We start from the raw sequence: 26,917 nt of genomic DNA on the forward strand, positions 1-26,917 counted from the left end.
GCCGGGAGGGATGGAGGGTAGCATCCACCTGAGCGGTTTGATTAGTCGGCACGACGATGAAGCCACGAGAACATCAACCTCGGAGGGACTGGAGGAGGGGGAGGTGGAGGGGGAGACCCTGTTGATCGTGGAGTCGGAGGACCAGGCATCTGTGGACTTGTCTCACGACCATAGCGGGGACTCCCTCAACAGTGACGAAGGGGATGTGTCGTGGATGGAGGAGCAGCTGTCCTACTTCTGCGACAAGTGCCAGAAGTGGATCCCAGCCAGTAAGGAGCTTCTCCTTTCCTTTGCTCTGTCAGTTCCTGTGGGAAGATGTGTTTTCCTAACCTGTGAAAGAAACAGGAATGTGAAGTAGATCTAAATAAAAAGATAACTCTTTGATTTATTACTAGTTTAGTTGCTTAACTGCAGGCTTATATAAAACATAGACACATTTGTCCTAATAAATATGACTGCCAACCTCTGTCACTTTGTTAAATTAACGTTCTTGATTGCCACCCAGTAAAAATTAGAAATTCTGTGTGACTTAAAGAATCAGCTGCATTTTTCTATCAGGGTCACATTATTGTGGATTTGCAACCAAATTCTAGGCCCAGCATAGAGCTGAAGTTCAGACTTATAACTCAGGTAATATTTAACCTACATGGAAAACAGCTGCGATAGTTTGCTGATATAAGGAATTAGCAGATTAGAAATGTGTTGTGCCTGTTTCTAGTGTTTTCTTCTTGCTGGCTTCCTTGATCTGCTGGTAGATCTGCTAGTAGATGCACACACACACCCCAGGAAGTCCTTTGCCAGGCATCAGGGCAGTTACCGAAGCAGGGCTTTCCCGTTAGATGGAGACTGGTAAAGACACATGTATCGGAGGAGTACTCTGTGTACTGGAACCTGTAACCAAGTCAGAGAAATTTAGATATATGTGTGTATGTGTATTTTTTGTTGTGAACTGGGTCATTTTCTGGTATGTGGAGATGTTTTTAAGATGGATTCAGCTGTTCAGATTCCTAATTACTATTTAATAAAGTAACACCATTTTCACAGAAAGCAAACCTAAAATTTACTACCTATAAGCTAGTTTTGGGGGCTTCCCAGGTGGCTCAGGAGTAAAGAATCCACCTGCCACTGCAGGAGACATGGGTTTAATCCGTAGGTCAAGTAGATCCCCTGGAGTAGGAAATGGCAGCCCATTCTAGTTATCTTGCCTGGAAAATACCACGAAAAGAGGAGCCTGACGGGGCTATAGTCCGTGAGGTCACAAAGAGTTGGACACGACTGAGCACATACAAGTATGCGTGCGCACAGGCACGCACATGTGCACTAGCTAGTTTTTGCTCTTGAGCTGTCTCTGCTTGTAGATCCAGGGTTCTGGATGGCTGGGTGGCTCTCTCCTGTCCTCACTGTAAACCGCCCTTCCTGCTGGGCACCTGCAACTGCTCCAGCCTCTCCTTCATGTCCTCCTCTCCCCACAGATAATCCCCGCAGAGCTCTGTAGCCAGGGTGACCTTTTCATTCTCCACGAGCAGGTCTTTCTTTTCCCTGGGACTTTGCACATGTGAATTTCCTTTGTGGAACGTGTGTCTTTGCAGCCTCTATCCTCCCTACACCCCCAGCACCTTTTTACACCTGCCAATTCTAAGCATCCTTCAGGCCCTAGTGCCCCCACTTTTTCCAGCTCTCCTGTCTTCCTAGTGTAGATTGGCATCTCTTTTATGTGCCCTCACGTTGCCCTACTGAGCACATCACATTCCACTCCAGGGGTCTTCATGTCTCCCAGAGCTTCAGCATCTCCTGGGGAACTTCAGAAAATGCCCTACATCTAGAGGTTGATTAACTGTGTGTGGGACAAGCCCAGGGATATTAAGACAAACAGCTTCTTGGGTGGTTCTGATACACAGGATGGAGAGCAGCTGTGGTGCCGTTACCTGCTTGCCCGCCCTGTGCCCCTCGCAGCAGCTATAAGCCTCTGAGGGCGCCCAGCGCATCTGCCCTGGGCATCCTGTTCCCAGTTCCTAGCCAAATGGCACAGTGGGAGCTCAGATATTTCTTAAAGGGTATGTAAGGAGACCTCTTGTAGGAGTCAGGAATGTTAACAGTTGGAACAGCCAGTGAGGATAACCGTACCTGTCTTCTCAATGTCTTCTGAAAGTCAGGGAACCACGGATCTATCTTACTGGGCGTGCACTTGATAGTAGAAGAATAACCTTCCGACTTGGGTTGGCTGAAAGAAAAATGGAAGACGGCCTGGGAAACTTGGAAAATGGTTGGTAAACTGATTAAACCTTTGGTTACTTTGTTCTAGTGATGTATCTTTTTGTTTTCCTCCTAGGTCAGCTGAGGGAACAGCTCAGTTACCTTAAGGGCGATAATTTTTTTAGGTTTACCTGTTCTGATTGCTCAGAAGATGGCAAGGAGCAGTATGAGAGGCTGAAGCTGACATGGCAGCAAGTGAGTAAAACCTCTAGAGTTTGTGAGGTTGGTCTGCCCCAGATTTATTGGAGTAAGTGTCTAGAGAATGAGGAACTTACATATGAGCTTTTGAGTTGTTTTGAGGGTCACTTTTTCACAATGAAAATCATACAGAATATGTGGAGAAAAGAGTTCTTAGTGAAATTACTCACTGCCAACTTAGCACACTGGGTTTGAGATTCTTGAAAATCTCACCCACACAGTTTCATTTATATATAATACCAAATTTCTGATTTTAATCAAAGAGGTTCACATTTTTCTGGCAGCTGTTTTTAGAAAAATAAAACCATTCTAAAAAATGTGAAGATGGTGAATCACTACACTACAGCTGAAAACAATACAATTCTGAAAGCAACTGTGCTTCAATTTAAAAAAAGTGAAGTTGGCCAACCTAACCCTGCCCAACTATTGCCTGAATAGTATCTTATAACTGATCTCCAGGTTGTGTTAATTTTGGGGGGTTTGTTTTTATATTAATATGTTTATAGCAAGGCACCAATGGTATATGCAGCCTTTTAAGTTCTAAAAATTATGAATTAAACATCACTTACTTGTGGCTCAGCTGGTAAAGCTGGTAAAGGTCTCTCGCCTGCAATGCGGGAGACCTGGGTTCCATCCCTGGGTTGGGAAGATCCCCTGGCAGAGGGAAAGGCTACCCACTCCAGTATTCTGGCCTGGAGAATTCCATGGACTTTATAATCCATGGGGTCACAAAGAGTTGGACATGACTGAGTGACTTTCACTTTCATTTTCACTCGGTTTTTATGTTTGTTCTTTCAACAAATACCGAGTGCATACCATGCACCAGGCACTGTTCTAGGCCTGGAGAGTAGAGTATAGTCGAGACTAGCTAATTCTCATCCAGCTCTTTCTTTTCTATGGTGAATGAGACAGCCAAGACAGCCCCAGGCAGCTGACTTTCTGGACATTTGTTTTAGATGATAAGCAGACAAATACATAGGTTAATTATCCCTAGCACTTTTTGCTATGAGGGGAAATAAACAGGATAATCAGAAGGTGATTTTGTTATACCGTCTAAGTCACTTATGGTGTCCTTATAGATTGTAGTTGTGTTTGCAGCCTGGGACTGTCATCTTAATTATTGTTGCTTTTAGTAGGACATCTAATGAAATCTGTCAATGGTGGTTTTAGGGAGCGTTTTTTGACTTGCCTGAAAATATGTGAGTAGAAAATGAAGCTTGTACTGAGGATGTTTACAGTCTAATGAATATTATAACTGGTATTGTTTTTTTTTTCCAAAGCATACATAGAATACTTTGTCTTGGCAAGATTAGATTAATATTACCATTATTCTGATGTGTGCACATATAGGCAGATTTGGAATTATGGAAGGACTCTCTTCTTAGATTCTCTGTCCCCTTTTCAGTTTCATTGACCCAAAATTAATCATTATTTTTATAAGGATGAAAACATGGTTTTGAATAGCATGTATAGATTCTTGTCCATTTATGACTACAAAACTTTCTTTAGATGAGAAGAGAAATGTCTGAAAGGACCGTCACCGAAAATGTTAAAAAAGATGATTTCTTGATGGTGGATTTAAAATGATTTTTACTTCCTTTTTTGTTCTTTTCTCTTCTATACAGTGTGTTATTTATATTTCAAGAAAGTACTTCCCCATTTGGGGCTGTGAATGCATTACCTGTGAAATACATGGTTGGGCCAGATGCAGTGGAGCTGGGGGTGTCATGCTCTCTGAGGATAAACAGGGCAGCCAGTCCCGTCAGGTCTCTATCCCTCGTCCATGCCAGTTTCATCTCGGGAGAAGTTGGCCATGGCTGAGAAAGGCTAAACCCAGAGTAGATGGTACCTCACATTGTCTTCAGTTCTGAAATTCTGATAGTCTCTTGTTTCTGCCTCTGAAGGGCTTAGAAAGTGTATGTGCAGGGGTGATGCTCAGAATATTTAGTAAAGGTCAGCACTGTCTGTCAGCAACACCGGATGGAGCAGCCCCTGGGGCCTCCTGATGCCTGTGGTTAACACAGCATTTAGTGCTGCCTTTGAGTGATGGAGGGGGCGGGCATGGGGGTGCTTAGGACAGTCCTTACTCTTCACCAGCTCAGCCACACAGCAGCCTGGCGTTGGTGACATGTGAGGAGCAAGTGCACGTGATTACAAGGCTAAGTGATGCTCATCTGTGGAAAGCAAACAGGAAGTAGAATTCTGTACTGAAGATTCTCCAGGGTGTTATCCTTCCCCTCCCCTGATGCCCACTCAAACAGCAAACGTTCTTCCTGTTGGTACTTTTCTCCCAACCTGTGCACTTGTGTTCCAGGTGGTCGTGCTGGCGATGTACAACTTGTCCCTGGAAGGCAGCGGGAGGCAGGGCTATTTCCGGTGGAAGGAAGACATCTGTGCCTTTATTGAGAAACACTGGACTTTTCTACTAGGAAATAGGTAATGTGACTTTTAAAAGTCTTATCCTTGAATGAAGATGTAAAGAGCAAAATACATGCGACTTAAGACAGCCTAATGCAAGCCTTTAGAGCTTTAGCGTATACACTTGCGGCAGTTCCTAAAAATTTTTTAATCCAGAAGATGATTTCACTTTAAGTTAACAATCTCAGCAGAGGTGGGTATAATTACCAGCATAGATATAAGTGTAGGTTTCCATACTTCTTACCCTACATCCAGGGGAAACTACTGGTTTCTACTGAGCAGGAAGATGTTTGAACAGATTCTTAGACTGTTGAAAAACAGAGTTTGATTAAATGAAGCTGCATAATAGCTGGGTAGGTGACTAATTTGAGGACAGAGGACTATTATGTCCTTTTAGAGTCAGTGCCTTATAGGAGGTCAGAAGAAGAGAAATAATGGCAGTTATTGACTGGACTCATTGAAGTTGCTCTTCATTAATTACTAGTGTTTGTCTTTATTAGCTCTGGAAGGTAGAAACCATTGTGTACTTTTTGGCATTCATAACACTTTGCCAGGTCTAGGCAGATTTACATGCATGTGGTTTATTCATTTGTTACTCTTTTTTAAAAAAATTTACCTATTTATTTATTATTTTTGGCTATGCTGGGTCTTTGTTGCTGCATAGGTTCTCTCTAGTTGTGGTGACCAGGGGCTATTCTCTAGTTTCAATGCGTGGGCTTCTCATTGAGGTGGCTTCTCTTGCTGCGAAGCACAGGTTCTAGGGCACACAGGCTTCAGTAGTTGTGGTTCCTGGGTTCTAGAGCATAGGCTCAGTAGTCCTGAGCGTAGTTGCTTTGTCACGGGGGACCTTCCTGGACCAGAGATCGAACCTGTACCTCCTGCATTGGCAGGTGGATTCCTCATCACTGAGCCATCAGGGAAGCTCCATATTGCTATTTTTAAAATGGATAAGTGACAAGGACCTACTGCTGTATAGCACAGGAAACTCTGCTCAATATTCTATAACAACCTAGTTGGGAAAAGAATTTGAAAAAGGATAGATACATGTATATGCATAACTGAATCACTTTATACCTGAAATTAATACAACATTGTTAATCAACTGTACTCAAATATAAAAAGTTAAAAAAATAGATACAGACACTTTGGAGATCTGACTTAATATGAAGTATATTGCATTCCCTGGAAGATGGTACCTGTATATTCTGAGCAATATGTTTTGGGTGCTCAGTTGCTCGGTCGTGTCTGACTCTTTGTGACCTGATGCACTGTAGCCTGCCAGGCTCCTCTGTCCATGGAATTTTCCAGGGGAGAATATTGGAGTGGGTTGCCATTTCCTACTCCGCATTTGTTACTCTTTTTCATCATGATGCTTTGAGTTTGCCCCTCCTTTGTGACCCACTCCTTGGGTCATCAGATGTAGGGATGCCGGGCCACAGACATCCAGACCAGACGTTGAAGCTGAAGGTACATGTGCATCGAGCAAGATTTTCATTGCTCTCAGGGATTTAGCAAGTTGGCAGTTGCATTGGCGGATTGTTTGAGACTCTGATTGTTAGTTGCCTTCTGAAGTTCTGGGTGAGATGCACGAATCCTGCAGATTTGGGGCAATATGGACACGATAAAGGTGGGCACAGGGAGTTTGTGCCTGTCCTCGCCCATGTCCTCAGATGCCAAGAAGTCACAGCTGTGCCGGAGTTGCTGCGGGATCGGGGAGGGTGACCGTCTGCAGGCTGCCATGAGGAGAAATAGATTCAGTGCCTTTTTACAAAAGGAGCTATTTTTGTTCTGGAGATATTTAGTGGTACTAAGAAAAGGACTGACAGTTTAACTGGTTCTTTTTCTTAAGGAAAGGAAATCTGTTGTCTTAGTTTAATTATATAGGTCTATTTATGGAACTTAATACACCCCATTTGTAAGGGGCAGGGAAGGGAAAAAACTGATCAAATTAGATCTTGGCAGGTTTTCATGGTCAGTGCTGTTCTACTTGGTGGATTGTCCTCTAGAAGAAGCTGGACCATAAATTACAGTCCATTTGGTCAATTTTAGCTCTGAGTACAGTAGTGTCTAATGACCTCACATCCTTCAGCCCAGTGACAGACAGCCACACACGCCTTCCAGGAGCAGCTTGGCACAGTGTGGGGTCTGGATGCACACACAGGACCGTGTCCTCCAATCATATCTGTGCTCTGATCTCCCGCTGCTGCTTCTGATCACAGAAGTGCTGACAAAGGGGTAAGCAGCCTTTGTCATTGCACCTCCCCGCACTGTTGCAGGCCCCGCCTCTCTGGCTGGATTGACTTTAAAGGAACTTAAGGGCTGGCACCTTCTTCCCCACCTTCACTTTCCTCTTTGTCCCTCTTTTGGAGCCAGACATTGAAGACTGAAGATGTTTGAAAGCAACCATCTATACAGGGGCGATTAGTCTCCATGCATGCCCAGGGGAAGGCACAGGCTTAGACGTGAGCCAAGAGGACCTTGAGTTTTCAGTCCAGCTGATTTCTGGCACAGAGACAGCTTGCAGCCATCATGTCCAGTGAACCCTGGGGAAAGAAGAAAGACTGACGTCCAAATGTCAGATGTTTGTTTTCAACAGACAAACCCTAAGGAATACACAGAGCCAGAAAGTATGACCCATTTGAAGGGAAAAAATAAACCCAAAACTGTCCCTGAAGAAGGACTAATGGTGGAGTTACTAGTCAAAGACTTTAGAACAGCTTAGAGATGCCCAGAGAACTAAAGGAAGAGGTGGGAAACATCAGGCAGCAAGGTATGAATGAAACAGAAATACCATCAAAGAGATGGAAGTCCTAAGTAAATAAAAAAGAAGTTCTGGAGCTGAGAAGTACAATAACTGAAATGGGAAATTCACTAGAGGGATTTGAAGCCAAATAGGACAATGGGAAGAAAAATGAACAGAGCTCCAGAGACCTCTGGAGTAGGTTCCCCTGGTCAGACCTCTGGGTGGGGGTCTGGAAGTTTCAAAACCAGGTGAGATGGTAGCAGAAGAGAGGTACTCTGGGGCCAGAGGCTGGGGGTCACTCTCCCATCTCAGTGCTTAGGCCCTTTACAGTCTTTTTGTTTTTTTTGTGTGGAATTCTTTTGGTTTGTCTGTATTTGTCTAGTATATCTCTGTTCTTAAGAATACCTTTCTCCTTTGCCTTTTCAGCAGTATTTTCCATTGTTAGACTGGCCTTTGTAATTAAAGACGATTCTTCAGGATTTCTGGTCACTGGTTTATGTTTTTGAGGTGGAAATAGAACACTTTCCTTATATAATAGACCAACTTTTTACAGGAACCTGAGTACTTGACATTTTGTGTGCTGTGCATGCTCAGTTGTGTCTAATTCTATGTGATCCCATGGACTGTAGCCCACCAGGATTTCCCAGCAAGAATGCTGGAGTGGATTGCCATTTCCTACTCCTGGGGGTCTTCCTGACCCAGGGATCCAACCTGTGTCTGCTGCATTGGCAGGCAGATTCTTTACCGCTATACCACCTGGGAAGCCCCAGTTGACATTTTACATATTTAAAATTTTGGGTGTATACACTCTAGTGTAGTTATTTTTAAATGCTTGTTGTGTTTTGGTTGGGGGGTGGGGGATTTGGTTAGAGTTGATTATTCCCCTGAGGCTCGACTCTGTGTTTGTGGGACATACCGTATAGTTATATTCCTCCTCTGCTACGTGAAGGCAGGTAGCAGAATGAGGGATGCCTCCGACTCCGTGTGTAAAATGAACTACTTACCAGGGCTAAGGACTCTCCTGCTTGCTTTCCTGAGACTTGGTTTAACTGATACATAAATGCTGCTACTGCTGCTAAGTCGCTTCAGTCTTGTCCGACTCTGTGACCCCGTAGACGACAGCCCACTAGGCTCCTCTGTCCCTGGGATTCTCCAGGCAAGAATGGAGTGGGTTGCCATTTCCTTTTCCCCATACATAAAAGCAGCTCAAGTTAAATAAAATTAGCCTGTTGTTGTTGTCTAGTTGCTAAGTTGTGTCAGACTCCATGGGCTGTAGCCCACCAGGATTTCCCAGGCAAGAATGCTGGAGTGGGTTACCATTCCCTGCTCTAGGGGATCTTCCCAACTGAAACTCTATAATCATGTGGATTCTGATAAGAAGTGTTTTATGAGCTCTGTTTTATGGCATTATTCCATTTAATCCTCTCAGCAGCCTTGCCAGTTTTATTATCCTGATTTTAAAGATGAAGAACCTGAGGCAGCTGTTAATAGAAGGGGTGGTGGAGACGGGATTTGAAGCCATACAGAACCCTGTGCCTCTCCCTTACCTGAAGAGCTCTGTTCCTTCAAAGAGGCAGGTTCCGTAGCCCATCCCAGACCTGGAGGCAGAGACTGCACCATCTAGGTAAGGAGAGAGTTGTAAAGCCAATAATTTTTAAATCCTCGGACTCTCAGGAAGAAGACTTCCACCTGGTGGAGCACGGTCGCTGGCTGCCTCAGCGTGGGGAGCCCCATGTACTTCCGCTCGGGAGCTCAGGAGTTCGGAGAACCAGGATGGTGGAAGCTCGTCCACAACAGGCCCCCAACGCTGAAACCCGAGGGAGAGAAGCTGTCCGCCTCCGCTCTGAAAGTGAAAGGTACTGTCATGAGCCCAGAAATGCCAGTGTAGACGACCTATTTTTACCAGGCAGGCACTGTGGCCTCCCTGGAGCTGCTCTGCTCCACAGTTTTCTTCTAACACAGGTTTTTATTCTGTAAATAAATAGTGTACAAAAATATTTTGTAACTTCCTAATCAAGGAATCCCCTAAACAGAGGAGCCTGGTGCACTACAGTCCATGGAGTCACAAAAGAGTCAGACATGACTTAGCAACTTTATAAATTTCCTTGGGTATCTAAAAGGTTGTCTATTTTCAGTAAGTTTTTTTTATGTTTTTAACCTTTTTAGTATGGAAAATGTTAAATATACAGATGTGAAGAGAGTCATGTAGTGAATCCCTTCACACTTTTGTCTTCACTTTAGCTGTTAACCCTGGAGATCTCCTTTAATGTCATTTATCTGGGCCCCTGGGTGCTTCTTCCCAGCCCCCCACCCATCCACACCCTTGGGTTATTCAGAAGCAACTTCCAGGTATCAGCAGTTCCTTCTTAAATATTTCATTATTAGCCATAAGGGTTCTTTCCTGTAACCTCACCTTAATGGCATTTTCTCACTTATAAAAAACTAACAGTAGCTCCTTACTGTCACATATTGATCTGATTTTTTTAATCTAAAATCATTTTGATAATAAACTTTAACTTTTTAACAATGTAGCTGGGAATAAAACATATAATATTGAAGCTATAAAGTCTGAAAGTCCCTCTCCACCTCCTGCAGCTTAACTTCAGCGGGGCCACTGTTGTCTCTTGTGAGTGCTTTTAGAAGTCTTCTTTGTATATTTAAGCGTTTTCTTAAAAAAAAAAAAAAAAATCTGGTTCATACTATATTACCTCTTCTCCAATTTTTCCACACTCACCAAGTATATCTTGGCCATCTTTCCATAGCAGTACATGTAGGTCTATCCTGTTCCTTTTATTTCATTGCATTTCACTGAGTAGCTGCATGATAACTAAACCATTACCCTGTTGATGCACATTTTGGTTATTTCTATCGTTTTTGTTATTTAAACAATACTTTAATACATTTGCCAATATTTTGTGATAAATTCCTGGAAATAGGTTATTGTATCAAAGGGCATATATTTATTCAAAATTTTAGTCATATTACCAAATTACCCTCCAAAAAGATGTGATAAACTTTATGCTCTACCAAAAAGACACGAAAATACCCTATTCCCCTGTGCTCTCTGAGCATTATCAAACTTTTAGTGTTAGTCACTGAGTCGTGTCCAGCTCTTTGTGACCCCATGGACTGTAGCCCTCCAGGCTCCTCTGTCCATGGAATTCTCCAGGCAAGAATACTGGAGTGAGTTGCCATTCCCTTCTCCAGGGGATCTTCCCAATGCAGGCACTGAACCCAGGCCTCTTGCATTGCAGGTTCTTTATCATCCCTAAGCCATCCCAGTTTCTAAACTTTTAACCTTTACCAGTTCCCGTAAGTGAAAGTCCGTGTGGAAAGTGTTTGTATTTACATTATAATTCCTTTTTCCTGGTTAAGAGAAATCTTAATCTTAGTTCAGGGCATTCATTGAACATTTCTCTTTCTATGGTAGTAGATTCACAATAAGTTAGTAAAAGTAGCTAGTGCTGAATCGGTATTTAAAAATTTAGATCTTTTGTTCTTCACCAGCAGCCTCCAAACCAACTTTAGATCCCATCATCACTGTTGAGGGACTTAGAAAGAGAGCGAGTCGGAATCCTGTGGAATCTGCCATGGAACTGAAAGAGAAAAGATCACGGACTCAGGAAGCCAAGGATATCAGGAGAGCCCAGAAAGAGGCGGCTGGCTTTGCTGACCGGAGCAGCTCTTCCACACCTGTCAAATTCATCAGCCGAGGCCGCAGGCCCGACGTGATTCTCGAGAAAGGAGAAGTCATCGACTTTTCGTCCCTGAGCTCCTCGGACCGCACTCCGCTCACGAGCCCATCGCCCTCACCATCCCTGGACTTCTCCGCCCCAGGGACCCCGGCCTCTCACTCAGCCACGCCCAGCCTGCTTTCGGAAGCTGACCTCATTCCGGATGTGATGCCGCCACAGGCCTTGTTTCATGGTGAGCCGTTGTTCTGGGGTCTCAGGGCCTGTGTGGCCCTTGGGGCGGTGAGTGTGCTTTCCCTGGGGGGCGGTGGGGCCACATGTCCTCACTTACTTTCTGTTCCTCACAGATGACGATGAGATGGAAGGAGACGGTGTCATAGACCCTGGGATGGAGTACGTCCCGCCCCCTGCCGGTACGGCTGCCTCAGGGACAGGGCTTGGGGGCAGAAAGAAGGTCAGGGCCCCCGAGCAGATCAAGCAGGAGGTAGAGAGTGAGGAGGAGAAGCCCGACAGGATGGACATCGACAGTGAGGACACAGACTCCAACACGTCCTTGCAGATGAGGGCTCGAGAGAAGAGGAAACCTGTACTGGAGAAGGACCGGAAGCCCAAGGGGCCCAAGTTCACCCCCGTGAGCATCTATGAGGAGAAGCTGCTCCTCAGGCGGCTGGAGGCCTGTCCTGGGGCCGTGGCCATGACCCCCGAGGCCCGGCGACTGAAGCGGAAGCTGATCGTCCGGCAGGCAAAGAGGGACCGGGGGCTGCCACTCTTTGACCTGGATCAGGTCGTGAACGCCGCGCTCCTGTTAGTGGACGGAATTTACGGGGCCAAAGATGGAGGAGTTTCCAGGCTTCCAGCTGGACAGGCCACGTACAGGACGACCTGTCAGGACTTTAGAATCCTTGACCGGTACCAGGTGGGTGTTGTCTCACTCTTCAACTCCTGGGACTGCGGCTCCCTGGTGCGTTCTGGAGAGTGGAAGAACAGTGAAGGGAGAAGTGCAAAGACGACTGGGCTGTGTTTATTTTAATTGTCCAGCGTGAACATTCCTGAATACATCTGAGTTTGGGTTTCTGTTTTCCTTTTGGGTATTCTAGACAGAACCTAGACATTCTCTGCATATCTCTTAGTCTCCGAGGGTGGCTACTCATGTTCTGGGTTGTAGCTTTGACTGGCAGGTTTGTTGAGGATGTACAGTGTGCCAGTGTACCAGACGCTGAGCTGAGCAGGAGTGAAGGTGTGGTTTCATTTGTGTAGTTAGGAGACACCCTGCAGGAAGAGCAGCGAGTCGGCATGGTGTCCGCCTGGCCGGAGGACACTAGTGTGTGAGCGCTCCAGGGCCAGGTGATTGCACCACAGGTGCCAGAACTCCGCCTCCCATGGCAGGAGCCAGCCAGTCTCTCTCCCTGTGTCTTGCTGGCACTGCTGCTAACCATTCCTTAACTAATTTTGCTATTCTGATGGCTGTAAAATGAAGTCGTGTTTTTTTTGTTTGTTTTTTGGATGCATTTCTTTGATTACAGGTGAAGTTAGAACATTCTCCTGTTTCCTGGTTGTTTGTGCATTGCTTGTCTGGACTGTTTGCATGTTTCCTGTCTTCTTCTGTGGTGGGCTGGTCTTCTACCTGTCTTCTCTGGACACTGGTGGGGTGTGGACTTTGCTGCTGGTATTCTGGTTACCCAGCACTGCGTTGCATGTGGGGCTGTTCTTCCCGGTGCTGGGCCTTTCCCTATGGGCCTTTCTATTTGAAATGCTCTTTCTTGAGTTCTGGAATTTCCTGGCATCTATTTCTGTCTGTTCGGAGCACTCCTGTTATTTGGCTGTTGGACCCTCTTAACCAGAGGTGTGCAAGCCTTTTCTCTGAGGGGTCAGAGAGTAAGTAGCTGTAACTTCGCTACCCAGCTCTGCTGTGTGGTGTGAGGGCAGCATACACGACTGATGAAAGGCGTCACTGTGCGCCAGAAACAGTATGTACGAAAGCAGGCTGGATTCGGTCTCTGGGTTCTGTAGTTTCCAAAGACCTTCACTCCAGCTGGATCCCTGTAATTCTTTTCCTGTTTCTCCTTCCTGGGAAGCCGTAACCTGCCTGCCTGCATCTTAGGAACCTTGTGAGGAGAGCCAGGGGCTGACCATGCAGTTGTTAAACTTCCCCTGAGTCTCCCTGTTTTCTGGACAGAATTTCTACCCTTGGCTGCATCAGAATCTCTCATTGGAGCCTCCAGAGAATCTGGTCTGCCCTGAAGGGAGAGGTGGTTTCTGTATGTGGATGGCAGAAGTGTCATTGGAGCTTTAATACCTCTTGACCCAAGAGACCCCTCAGTCTATGGCCCCCTGCCCGCCCTCAGCTTCACTTGGACCTGATGTCCTTGCTGACCTGAGACACTGGTTCTGGCCTGTCCTCACAGCCACCTTAGGTTTGGGCTCTCCTGGTCTTAGTCACTTGCCACTTATTCATATGCTTTTGTGCTGTCATCTGGTCACCTGTTCTTTGTTCCTTTTAATCACTATACTTAACTGTTAAAATTATGAAAGGCATCTTACCCATACAAGAACACATACAGGTATAGTTTAGAAGTTAATAAGATCAGTAAGAAACAGGGCATTAAAACCACCTTAATTCTGCAGCCTGCCCACTCCCCCAGAGGAAGCGACTCTTTGACTTTTAGTGTTAACCATTCCCTCTGCCTTTTTAAACTCTTTATCCATAAACAGTGTAGGAAGCATGGATGGAGCATGCTGCTATTAGATGAAGCCTTCCAGAAGAAGACAGGCTTAATGTGTTTTGCAGGTCACTGATGTAATTGTGTCCCCAAACGTGTGTATTTTCCTGACTCCTGGTGCCTGTGCATGTGACCTCACATGGAAATAGGGCCTTTGCAGATACAAGTAGTTAAGCTGAGGTTGCATGGGGCAAAGTGGGCCCTTAGCCCAGCATGACTGGTGTCCTCCCAAGAACAGGAGAACCACTGCCAAGTGACGGCCCAGGCAGTGGTTCGAGCGGTGTGTCTGCAGAGCTGAGGAGCACAGGCCTTGAGGCCACACCAAAAGCCGAGAGAAGGGCCTGGCATAGGTTGTCCCTTGGAGCCTCAGAGAGCACAGCCCTGCTGAGGGGTCTTACTGCTCCACACGCAGCTTTTCAGTTCAGTTCAGTCGCTCAGTCGTGTCCGACTCTTTGCGACCCCATGAACCGCAGCACACCAGGCCTCCCTGTCCATCACCAATTCCTGGAGTCCACCCAAACCCATGTCCGTTGAGTCGGTGATGCCATCCAACCATCTCATCCTCTGTCGTCCTCTTCTCCTCCTGCCTTCAGTCTTTCCCAGCATCAGGGTCTTTTCAAATTAGTCAGCTCTTCACATCAGGTGGCCACAGTATTGGAGTTTCAGCTTCAACATCAGTCCTACCAATGAACACCCTTCTTTGGTGTTCATTGGTAGGACTGATCTTCTTTAGGATGGACTGGTTGGATCTCCTTGCTGTCCAAGGGACTCTCAAGTCTTCTCCAACACCACAGTTCAAAAGCATCAATTCTTCAGCGCTCAGCTTTCTTTATTGTCCAACTCTCACATCCATACATGACTACTGGAAAAACCATAGCCTTGACTAGACGGACCTTTGTTGGCAAAGTAATGTCTCTGCTTTTTAATATGCTGTCTAGGTTGGTCATACCTTCCTTCCAAGGAATAAGCGTCTTAATTTCACGGCTGCAATCACCATCTGCAGTGATTTTGGATCCCAGAAAGGTAAAGTCAGCCACTGTTTCCACATCTATTTGCCATGAAGTGATGGGACCGGATGCCATGATCTTAGTTTTGTGAATGTTGAGCTTTAAGTCAACTTTTTCACTTTCCTTTTTCCCTTTCATCAAGAGGCTCTTTAGTTCTTCTTCACTTTCTGCCATAAAGATGGTGTCATCTTCATATCTGAGGTTATCGATATTTCTCCCAGCAATCTTGATTCCAGCTTGTGCTTTTACCTGCACCTTAGTTCTCTGCCTGCCTTATTCCTGGTGCCAGACAAAACTGGTGCTGCCAGTTGCATTGTAAGAGGATTCTGCAGTACAGGTTGGACTGGTTCTCACTTCACCCAAAGCCAGCTCTAGATTCTGGCTTGAAATCTCTTAATTTTAATCTATCTGCCAGCTCTAGATTCTGGCTTGAAATCTCTTAATTTTAATCTATCTGCTTCCCAGTTACTGTGGTTTCTTCTGATCTTTTTGTTCTTGTGTATTTGTCTTTTATTTATTTATTTTTAAAGACTATTTCTATAGTTGTGGGGTTTTAGGAAGAAGTAAAATTAAATGTTTGTGTTTCATCCCCCATCTTAACCTGGAATGTTAGTGTCACTTTAATACAGTTATATAGGGGAGCAGCCGTAAATGCGTTTGTTCAATCCACTTGCCTTCTCGTCCTCTGATCAGTATATTCGTAGCTGTAACTGTCCCTGTGATATTTTAGCCATTACTCATGACTTTTGAAATGATGTGACTTTTTTTATAGTTCAGTATTTAGTGTTTTGCAATTTTTGTTAACCTTTCCTCTTTAACTCAAGAGTTATTTAGTGCTAAATAACTCTTAGTTTTCAGATACATGAGAATTTTTATACTATCTTTTAGTAATTGATTTAATTTCTAATCAGATTATTTTGTAGTCAGAGAAAATAGTCTATGTGACGTTGATGCTTTTCTATAGAGAAAATTGTTCCATTTTTATTCTTTTTATAGGTCTTAACTTAAGACATGTATTTCTTTTTCTGTATTATTTTTTAAATATTACCATGTGATCCTCGCCCTACAAACAAAAAACTACCTCTGCCTGCTCTCCTTTTCCTTTTTTCCATTGTGTTGCTTATTTAGTCAACAATAAACCTCACTAAACTTAAACTTTTCATTCACTTCCCATCATTTCTTCCAGGTTAATTTCTTGCTGAAGCACTTTTTGTAACAGTTCTTAAAATGTGGTCTTTTTGAAGTTCAGAACATCCTCACTCTCACATTTCAATGATAGTATAGCTGGATATAAAATTGTCATTTTTTTTCCCCTGTTGACATTTAGCATCACCACTTCATCATCACCTCACTATCAGCTTGTTCCTGAAGCTGCGTTGTCATTCTTAACACTTGCTTCTTTATAGGTGGTCTTCTTTTATTCTCCTGTGCCCTGGAAGCTTTCACAGTTTTCTCTTTGTTTTTGATATTTATTTGTATTCACACACTTTAAGTGCTTTTGCTTTCATTTATCTTGCCTGGCACCTCTGCCCTTTTGTTACAGGTGACCGATAGACTTCTTAGCATTTGTCCTCCTCGTTCTGTGAGCTCCTTGGATCTGTGGTTTTGGTTTGGTGTCTGATTAACTTGGGGAAATCCTCAGCTGTTATCATTTCAGGTATTTCTTCTGTCCTATGTGCTCCTCCTGCTATTCCCATTTTGCATATATTACACTTTTAGTAGTTACATCACAGTTTTCAGATATTCTTTTCCTTTCTGGGGGTGGGTGGGGCTTTTTTTTCCTCTCGGCTTTTCAGTTTTGGCATTGGGTCTCAGCACTTGGCTTAGAGTATTCAGAAAACCATGTTGAAAACAGATGTGCTGTCATCCAGGCTCTGTTGTTCCATTTACAGAGCACAGGCTGTGTAGACGGAGCATAAATCAGACGGTGAGTGAGCACTGGCTTCAGCTTAACACCACCAGCTGCATTAGCCCCTCCTCATAAGAGAGTCAGCCTAAGAGAAAAAAAAAAGTCAGCCTGTCCTTTGAAGCTTTGAAGCCTGAAGCCAGGCACTGACTTCTCCTCTCTACTTATTAAAGTCCTGGATGGCAGCTTCTTCCACTGGATGACTGTTCCATCTACATTGACATTCTGTGGTTTAGTGCAGCCACCTTCTGTCACTATCTCACCTAAGTCTTCTGTATGACCTGCCACAGCTTCTGCATCAGCACTTGCACTTCTCTCATGGAAACAGATGGCTTCTTGCCTTAAACCTCATAATCCTTAAACCTCTACAGGCCTCAGACTTTTCTTCTGCAGCTTCCTCACCTCTCAGCCTTTTTGGAATTGAAGGGAGTTAGGGCGTGGCTCTGGATTAGACAGTGACTTAAGACAGAGGAGGTCCCCGACACCAGGAGCAGGGAGATGACAGTACTGAACGAGCAGGGACTTTTCCTTCAAGTGAGTGCCATGGGGAGCGCGGCGGGAGGTGGACTGCACCTTTTGTGGAGGTGATGCTCCATGGTTCTGATCCTCAGGAGGAGCCCGTCCAGGAAGGTTTAGGGCAGGAAGGCCCCGAGGCAGGATTTCATTTGGCACGTGGGGTGGGAATGTCTTAATGGCAGAGGACCTGGCCAATGGGGTCGTGGATCCTGCAGGGCGTGGGACAGGAGTCTGTGTCGTATTCTGAATGCACAGCTGGAAGCCATGTAGGAGTTTCAGACCAGGAAGGTGACTTTTATTACTTTTTAAAAGTAGGCTCTGGCCTTGTGTTCAGATGGATGGGGTGGCATGAGTGTGGCAGGGAGGAGCCCGGTAGGGGGCAGGGGTAGTTCATGGACCAGGCAGAAGCTAAGGATGGTTAACCTGGTGTGGAAGCCAGGGAGACAGATAGGGTGAGGACTGTGCATATCCGGGGGTCTCACAGACCTCACCTCCACATGCTGACTTGACGCTGTTCACAGGCTCAGTGGCTGGTGTTACCTGTTCTCAAGTTGCATACCACCCCAAAACTTAGTAGCTTAAAACAATAACTATTTCTGAGTCTGTGGGTTGACTGGGTTCAGCTGGGTATTTTTCTACTTCATGAGCTGAAGGAAGGGGCACCCTGTGGCTCCACTTAGCTGGAGCTTGGTCCGCTAGAGCCTGTTGACATGTGGCCACCAGCCCTTCAGTGTCCCACCTGGGTACCACAGCAGCTGGACTCGAGGAGGAAGCCACCAGCTCCCTTATGGCCTGTGCTCAGAGGTCCCAGAGTGTTATTGCTTCTGCCATGTTCTGACCGGTCAGGCCTATGTCAGGCCTGCCAGGTTCCAGAGGAGGGGACATTGACTTCGTCTTTTGATACAGGAGATGGGTGTGCCTTCAGGCTCAGGAGGAAACGGGCTGTACTTGGAAATTGTGTACCCCAAGTTTGAATTTCACTTGAAAACTCAAAGTCCTGGCAGAATTTCAGAGTTGATTGGCCTCTGAAAGTTTTGGTGTCCAGTTTGGGAAAGTAATCAGAGCAAAATTATTAAGAAAGGAATTCATGCTCTTCTTCCAACAAAGTTATTTTCTAGCCCAAGAGCAAGCTGATTCTACAAAAACAACTCAGGTTTCTAAACTTCATCCAACCCCTGGCAAACCGCTTTGTAAATGTACTTTTTAATCTTCCGTCTGAGCTGTTTGCTATGAAACCTAATTGTCCGTGTTCTATTACGACATGACCGAGGGCCCTTGAGCAGCCCTGTGTGGAGAGCAGGCGTCTGCAGGCCTGTGGGGAGCAGGGACCATGTCCCCTCTACCCTCTGGTCAGTCCTCTCTGCTCACACTGAGGTGTAGGGATAATAATCTATGTCAGTCCTACTTTTGTGAGATTTACTCAGTAGAGACATATTGTAATAAATCCATATACACATGCAACAGTAATTTCTGCCATGGTAACAGAGACCCTTCATGAGACAGGAGCCGTGTATGTGTGTGTGCATGTGTGTGTGACCCACCTGATGCTTGGGCTGACTGATATTTGATGAACGGATTCAAGGTGCCTTATAGACAACATGAAACTTGGAGAAACTATACATAACTTAAAACTTTTTAATTATTTTGCCTTTAAACTATTAAACTGCAATTAGGTTTTCATATCCAGTTTTATGCAAAGGTACTTATGAAGTTTTTATGAACCTTAAATTTTCCAGTTAAGTCCTGCAGAAAGACCTACTTTCTGCCACATAAAAATGTCCTAAGTACTACTCATCTGTAGAAATGAAACCAGCCCTTTGAGTAATTTTATTTTTGTATAACTGGCCTGTCTTTCTCACAGACTGCCTTGCCATCCAGGAAAGGATTCCGGCACCAGAGCACAAAGTTTCTGTACCGTTTGGTGGGATCGGAAGATACGGCTGTGGACCAGAGCATCGTCAGCCCATACACGTCTCGGATCCTGAAACCCTACATCAGGTACACAGAGGACAGCTGTGACACTGGGTGTGGCACGAGCAGTGGTGCTTGGGTTCTGAGCCAGCCCCAGCCTCCCCACATCTGTGAACTGGCGTTGGCAAGGACCAGGCCTCTGCTCTGTGTCTAGTCTCGTCCTGAAACAATATACAGTGTGTTTCAACTGTATATTATTATAGAAAGGTTGGTCCCTTTGAAATAAATATACAGGGCAACTCTGAGATTTCATTCTGATTATTATACTTATTGTTTTATTTTAAATTGTACATAGTTAGTTGTCTGCAAAAGGAAACAAGGGGACGGTGGGGCCTGTATGTGGACTGATGATGAATATCCCATGTAGGCAGCACCTGGACAGTGAGCTGGCCAGAGAGTTCCCACCCCCACCCGCACTGGGCTGCACATGACTGACAGTTATCTCTGCCACCCCAGTCATGTGTCCTCCTGGCCCAGCCCCCCACGCTCCCCCTGGGCAGACCCATGGGTCAGCATACAAGCCTGCTCCTTGCCCCTGGGTCTCCGGATGTCCAGGCGGAGTTGGGCCTTCCTCCCCGGGCTCTGTCCTGGGTCAGAGGGTGGAGTTAGAAAGCCGTTTCTGTTTCCACAGTCCATTCATTAAGGCTCACCAGCACTAGTGGACTTCCTGGCAGGTTCCACTAGGTCTTGTCTAACGAACGTTAGTAGAGATAATTTTAAGTGTCATACCAGAAGAATACTGTAGCTCTTAAGTCAGCTGACGTATAAAGTAGTGCGAATTAATTTAAAATTTTCAGCAGATCAAGGAGCATTGTGAATCAAATGGCTGGGAGTAATGGGTATTTTCCTTGTCTTCTGTGTGTTTCTTTTCTGGATTCTGGAGGCGTGATTATGAAACAAAGCCACCCAAACTGCAGCTGCTCTCCCAGATCCGCTCCCACCTGCACAGAGGGGACCCTCACTGGATGCCGGAGCCAGACGCCCCTCTTGATTACTGCTATGTCCGGCCAAATCACATCCCAACCATAAACTCCATGTGTCAGGAGTTCTTCTGGCCTGGTATGTTCTCCCTATTCAAGCTCAGCAGGTCCACCTTCCGTATCGTTCACTTCAGCAGTTTTTAAAACTAGTGTGTGTGTCATGTGACCCCAAAACCTTTACTCATATGGTTTCATTCAGTTTGTCTGCTCATATAGACAGTTTAAAATACGAACATCTCTTTCTCTCCTAAGATCAGGAAGAAGCGAGTAGTTCAGTTCAGTTGCTCAGTCGTGTCCGACTCTTTGCAACCCCATGAACCGCAGCACACCAGGCCTCCCTGTCCATCACCAACTCCCGGAGTCCACCCAAACCCATGTCTATCGAGTTGGTGATGCCATCCAACCATCTCATCCTTTGTCGTCCCCTTCTCCTCCTGCCTTCAATCTTTCCCAGCATCAGGGTCTTTTCAAATGAGTCAGCTCTTCGCATCAGGTGGCCAAAGTATTGGAGTTTCAGCTTCAACATCAGTCCTTCCAGTGAACACCCAGGATTGATCTCCTTTGGGATGGACTGGTTGGATCTCCTTGCAGTCCAAGGGACTCTCAAGAGTCTTCTCCAATACCACAGTTCAAAAGCATCAATTCTTTGGCACTCAGCTTTCTTTATAGTCCAACTCTCACATCCATACATGACTACTGGAAAAACCATAGCCTTGACTAGACGGACCTTTGTTGGCAAAGTAATGTCTCTGCTTTTTAATATGCTGTCTAGGTTGGTTATACCTTCCTTCCAAGGAGTAAGCGTCTTAATTTCACAGCTGCAGTCACCATCTGCAGTGATTTTGGATCCCAGAAAAATAAAGTCAGCCACTGTTTCCACATCTATTTGCCATGAAGTGATGGGACCGGATGCCATGATCTTAGTTTTGTGAATGTTGAGCTTTAAGTCAACTTTTTCACTTTCCTCTTTCCCTTTCATCAAGAGGCTCTTTAGTTCTTCTTCACTTTCTGCCATAAAGATGGTGTCATCTTCATATCTGAGGTTATTGATATTTCTCCCAGCAATCTTGATTCTAGCTTGTGCTAACTCCAGCCCAGCGTTTCTCACGATGTACTCTGCATATAAGTTAAATAAGCAGGGTGACAATATACAGCCTTGACGTACTCCTTTTCCTATTTGGAACCAGTCTGTTGTTCCATGTCCAGTTCTCACTGTTGCTTCCTGACCTGCATACAGATTTCTCAGGAGGTAGGTCAGGTGGTCTGGTATTTCCATCTCTTTAAGAATTTTCCACAGTATATTGTGATCCACACAGAAGTTAAAGCAATAAACAGTGCCGTTTGTTCCTCTTCCCTGTTTGTCTCTGGTTTCAGAAGAAATGGTTCACCCTGTTATCTCCCGCATGTATCGAGATCCCAGGCTGGTGGCTTGGATGTGTCTGGACACTTTTGATGTTTGCTTAATAATTCTGTGTGCTTTGTTTACTTAACTAGTCCTTGGTGTTAGTACAGCCAAAAGTTGTTTTTAAAAAGCCAAAAACCCCAATCACAGACTTTGAAAATAATAGACCCAATGCAATATATCATTTTATCAGCCTTACCACATTATATATAGTCTCTGAAGTCATCAATTAAAGGAACACTCTCTCATTGCTAAATGTATGTTCTTTGTGGCTCTGCTTTGAAATGTAAAGGAAACAATACGTCTTCTAGGGGCTGGATAAGATTTTGTCAGGATGTCAGTGCATGTAGTGGGGGGTGGGATGGGGCTGAAAGGAACGTGCTGGGAGTGTCTGTTTCTTCCTGTCCCTGCGCGAGGTGGCTTCCAAACAATAAGCGTGGAATTATGTGATATTTAACTCCTTTATTGTAAAAAGTGACATTTGTACCAAAGAGCTTGTCAGTGGTCTGTGTATGAGGTAAAGAACACGACAATTTGGGCGGTCTTAGATCTTCCCTTCAGGTCTGGGTATCTCTCATCTCACCTGAGGCAGATTCCCGAGGCAGGGCATTGGGATATGTGCTAGCTGGCGCACATGGCCCAGAGGCCAAGCTCAAAGCCAGGTGTGCCCACTTCCAGCCTGCGTGCTCTCTCCTATCCACCCTGTCCCACTTCCCTTCTTTAACATATGTACACAGACCAGATGATGCTAATTTTGGTATTTATGTGTGGCGTCTGCAGTGGTGTCTCTGTCTGCAGTCTGGGTGTTTTTAGCAGGCAGGTGCAGCTGAAGCACAGACTGAACAGCCTGCCGCTCACTCATCCCAGAGCCTGGGCTGACTGATCGCTTCTCTGCATAGGCGTCGACCTGTCCGAGTGCCTGCAGTACCCTGACTTCAGCGTCGTCGTCCTCTATAAGAAAGTCATCATCGCGTTCGGCTTCATGGTCCCCGACGTGAAGTACAACGAAGCTTATATTTCGTTTCTGTTTGTCCATCCTGACTGGAGGAGAGCGGGGATCGCAACTTTCATGATTTATCATCTGATTCAGGTATGTTGTCTCTGCTCACTGTCTGCCTACCTGCCCTGAAAGGCTTGGAGTGCAGACGGGGCCAGAGCCAGGCAACACCAGGTGAAGGGGAGCCAGCTCTGTTGTCCACAAGGTTATTTACACCTAGACAGAAGCCTCACCCCCAAAGAGGTCACTCCTCAGACCCAAGTTTCAAAGAAATCAGTTTGTGGACATGTGTAATAAATAAAATGAGGTGCGTACAGAGGTAAGAGCCTGCAACACTCAGACCGTCTTTTTTTTTTTAGTTAATTTTTATTTGGCTGCACCAGGTCTTTCTTGCAGCACGTGGGATCTTTGATCTTCATTGCAGAAGTCAAACTTTTAGTTGCAGCACATGGGAGTCAAATTCCTGGTCATTCCCTCACCAGGAATCGAACCCGGGCACCCTGCATTGGTTGCGTGGAGTCTTAGCCACTGGACCACCTGGGAAGTCCGGGACCGTCCCATCTTGTAACTGCTTCTGGTCTTGGAGTCACCACTGTGGTGACTCTGAGAAGTGGGGGTGAACATGTGATTTTTAGTTCTTAGGTATTTTTAAACATTTTAACAAAACCATTTATCAGGGATTTCCCTGGTGAACTAGTGATTAAGACTGCACTCCCAATGCAGGGGGTGCGGGTTCTGTCCCTGGTGGGGGAACTAGATCCCGCATGCCACCCAGCATGACCAAAACCAAAAAAACCTCATGCTATCAGCAGTAGGTATATTCTGTTATTGCCGCTTGTTTGTAGTTTTACTGTCACTGTGTAAGCTGCTGTGAACCTTCTAAGTAATCCATCCTTTGATGTATCTGTATCACCTTTGAGGAAGATAGACCATATATTTATATACAAACACCAGAAACACAGGCAAGGTTTTTTTTTTACCCCAGAATTCATCTGGTGACTTACTTAGAAGCCATTCGGTATGGAGCACTGTGTGTCATGTAGGCAAGGTTCTTTTTAAATAGGAGTTGGTGATTGAATGTTTTTTCCCAGTTTTTAATGAAACTTGCTCAATAATTATCACATGTTGGTGTCTGTCCACCTTTGATGAGGCATCTTAGTATAGGAAGCCTTAAGGACGGGGTTGTAAAACCTCCAAGACTCATGAAGCCCACAATCTCAGCACCTCCTCACTAAAGAGCCAATTCTGAGTTTATGTAACTTCCGGTGCTCTCTTCTGTGTGGCTAAAGAATCTGAGAACCTGCCTAGCTGCAGTAGACAGACACCCCTCTTTTCCCCCACTGGATAAGGCTGGTGCTACATGAAGAAACCTCAGTTCTGAGAAGTCTGGGAGTGCTGGGGCGGGGGAGGGGGGGAGGGGGTCGTCTTTGGGATTTGGAACGTCCCTAGGGGATACCCAGCTTGTATAATTAAACAGAAGTCTTGAGGTTTCATACCCGGTCACATAACTTGACATCTTTCCTAGTAGGTCCAGGGGGAAGCGTTTATGATTGTCTTGCAGGATGACATCTAGTTTTTAAAAACAGAACGTCTGGTTTCATCCCTTGTTTCTTCAAGGTTGTCGTAGTGTTTGGTATTGTTACGCTGGATATACTTAAATGTAACTGAATTATAAAACAGTTGGCAGTGAAATATCCCCAGTGGCTCTTTGCTCCAGAGAGGAAAAAACTGGATACAAACCAGGGTCCTTAAGGCTTCGTATACTAAGAGGCCTCATTAAAGGTGGACAGACACCAACATGTGGGAATTACTGAGCAAATTCCATCAAAAACTGGGAAAAAACATTCAATCAGCTTACCGTCCACCTCCTCAGTCTGGAACGTTTCATCGAGGGTTTTGGCGGCGGCCAGCGGGCTTGGGTCCCCCGACGGGCGCTAGCTGGTGGGGCCGTGCCCCAGCCTCAGGCCGGACTCTTCCAGCCTCCATACCTGACTGCCTGCATGTCAGGGACTCTCTCCACCCACTCCTTTTCCCCGAGGCTCTCTCGTTCTCACTGTGTGCTTCTCCACTCTCTTGCAGACCTGCATGGGCAAGGACGTGACCCTGCACGTCTCTGCCAGCAACCCTGCCATGCTGCTCTACCAGAAGTTCGGGTTCAAGACGGAAGAGTACGTCTTAGACTTTTATGACAAGTATTACCCCCTGGAGAGCACAGAGTGTAAGCACGCGTTCTTTCTGCGTCTGCGACGCTGACATGAGCGCGGCTCCTCACGGGGCACAAGTGCTTGGAGGAGAGGGCTGACGTGAGTGCAGCTCCTCACGGGGCGCACACGCTTGGAGGAGAGGGCTGACGTGAGCGCAGCTCTTCATGGTGCACGTGCTTAGAGGAAAGGGCCAACAGGAGGCCCGGCAGCAGCGCTCACCCATTGCAGGTTCTGAGCTCCGCGGAGCTGAGGGGCGTGGGCGGACGCGTGTGTGGTGACCCCCTGGTCAGCAGAGTCACTGGACAGGCCTTCGTCCGCACCTTGGACTCCCAAGGTCAGCCAAGACTGCCAGGTGTGCCGACTTCAGCCGAGAGCGCGTTCAGCCAGAAAGGCCTGAGCTGATCTTCCTGAGGAGAGATGTTCTGTCCCATTTAAAGTGAGCAGAGTGATTGTAGTCCAAGATCCCAGCTGTGTCCACGAGGCCTTGCGCTGTCCTGGTGACGACCACATGCTGACCCAGCCTGTCCCAACCCGGCTGTGCTGTCCCCAGAGCGGGGCATGCGCTGACTTTGGTCACAGTGTCTGTGTGTGACGTTGCCTCACCTTTCTCCTGTGAGCATTTCCGGCTGGGGCCCTGGCCTGGGAGGCGAGAGCTCTTCTCCTGTCCTGTGAAGTGAGGTCAGTTTGGGGCTGGAGGAGCCGGGCAGCCTGCCATTTGACTGTGCCCCTGACGGAGGTGTGCGGTGGTGGAGGGGTCAGCCATGGACAGACACACCTCGCGTCTGCCGGCCGAGGCTGTTGGCTGGCTTGTGGAGAGTGGAAGTAGACCATCAGTCAGGTGCTTTTGGATTTAGTAGAAATGCTTCCCACAGTATCAAATGTTCTCAAATAAAATATTTTCTTATTACAACCTATGGCCAGTCTAACCAGTTTGCTTTCCAACTCTCTTAAGAGCAGTAGTTCTTATTTTGTGGGTGGTTGGCTGGGTGGGTTGGGGGTGGGACATGATTCCCTTTGAGAAGGCAAAGAAAGCTCTGCACATGTAAAATTTTGCATTTGTGATCTTTGTACACCAGGACCTCTGTTCTGGAGTCTGTGCTTAGAGGGAGCTGGAATCCCTTTATTCAAGGGAAATGTGTGTGTGTCTCCCCCAAGGGAAAAGTCTGAGACTGTCCTGTCGCTTGTTTCTGATAACTGGGATGGGCTGCAGGGCTCCCCAGGCTCCTTTCCCCTCCCCCTACAAGACCCAGGCTGGATATATGGGGTCACTCAGGTACCAGGTTCCCCAGGACAACAATGATCAGCCTTCAAGAAATGGGTCTTCTGGAGGGAGGTTCAAGAAGGAGGGGACATATGTATACCTATGGCTGATTCATGTTGAAGTTTGACAGAAAACAACAAAATTCTGTAGAGCAGTTATCCTTCAATTAAAAAAATAAAAAAGGGGTCTTCTGGGCTCTTCTCACCCTCTTCCCTTTCAGAGAGTCAGCACCAGCATTTCCCCAGCCTGGCCTTCCAGGGACCCCCCCAGCAGACTGGGAGGGGCCAGCTGTCACCTGATGTGCACTTGGCCTTAAGGTATAGGTATTTAACAATACAGGTGTGTCATATTCTACTCTCTGAGTGTATCTGTTTTAATGCTTAAGTGACCTCCTCAGTCAGTCTCTCCCATCAGGAATCTTCCATAAATGTATTATCCTTATCCATCAGAGGGCAGACAGAATGAAAACCACAATCACAGAAAACTAATCAAACTGGTCACATGGACCACAGCCTTATCTAACTCAATGAAACGGTGAGCCATGCTGTGTAGGGCCACCCAGTCCATGACAGACGGGTCATGGTGGAGAGTTCTGAGAAAAGGTAGTCCACCGGAGAAGGGAATGGCAAACCGTATTCTTGCCTTGAGA

General features: G+C 46.0%; 1 protein-coding gene across 2 annotated transcripts; it reads left to right on the top strand.

The window, feature by feature from the left end:
* KAT14 (lysine acetyltransferase 14) lies at positions 1-25,921 on the top strand. Of its 2 annotated transcripts, none has more exons than XM_070381122.1 (10): positions 1-269; positions 2,330-2,448; positions 4,766-4,887; positions 9,287-9,468; positions 11,120-11,539; positions 11,652-12,220; positions 19,315-19,451; positions 20,308-20,483; positions 22,706-22,896; positions 24,883-25,921. In XM_070381122.1, exons 1-10 carry the CDS (start codon positions 11-13, stop codon positions 25,054-25,056), a joined length of 2,349 nt encoding a protein of 782 aa, XP_070237223.1. In that variant the 5' UTR covers positions 1-10; the 3' UTR covers positions 25,057-25,921. The 2 variants fall into 2 exon arrangements, with proteins under 2 accessions (XP_070237223.1, XP_070237224.1); XM_070381123.1 differs by having other exon boundaries at positions 11,123-11,539.
* The last annotated feature ends 996 nt before the right edge of the window (positions 25,922-26,917 follow it).

Source organism: Bos mutus, chromosome 13 (assembly GCF_027580195.1).
Source record: "Bos mutus isolate GX-2022 chromosome 13, NWIPB_WYAK_1.1, whole genome shotgun sequence".
Classification (NCBI taxonomy): Eukaryota; Metazoa; Chordata; class Mammalia; order Artiodactyla; family Bovidae; genus Bos; species Bos mutus.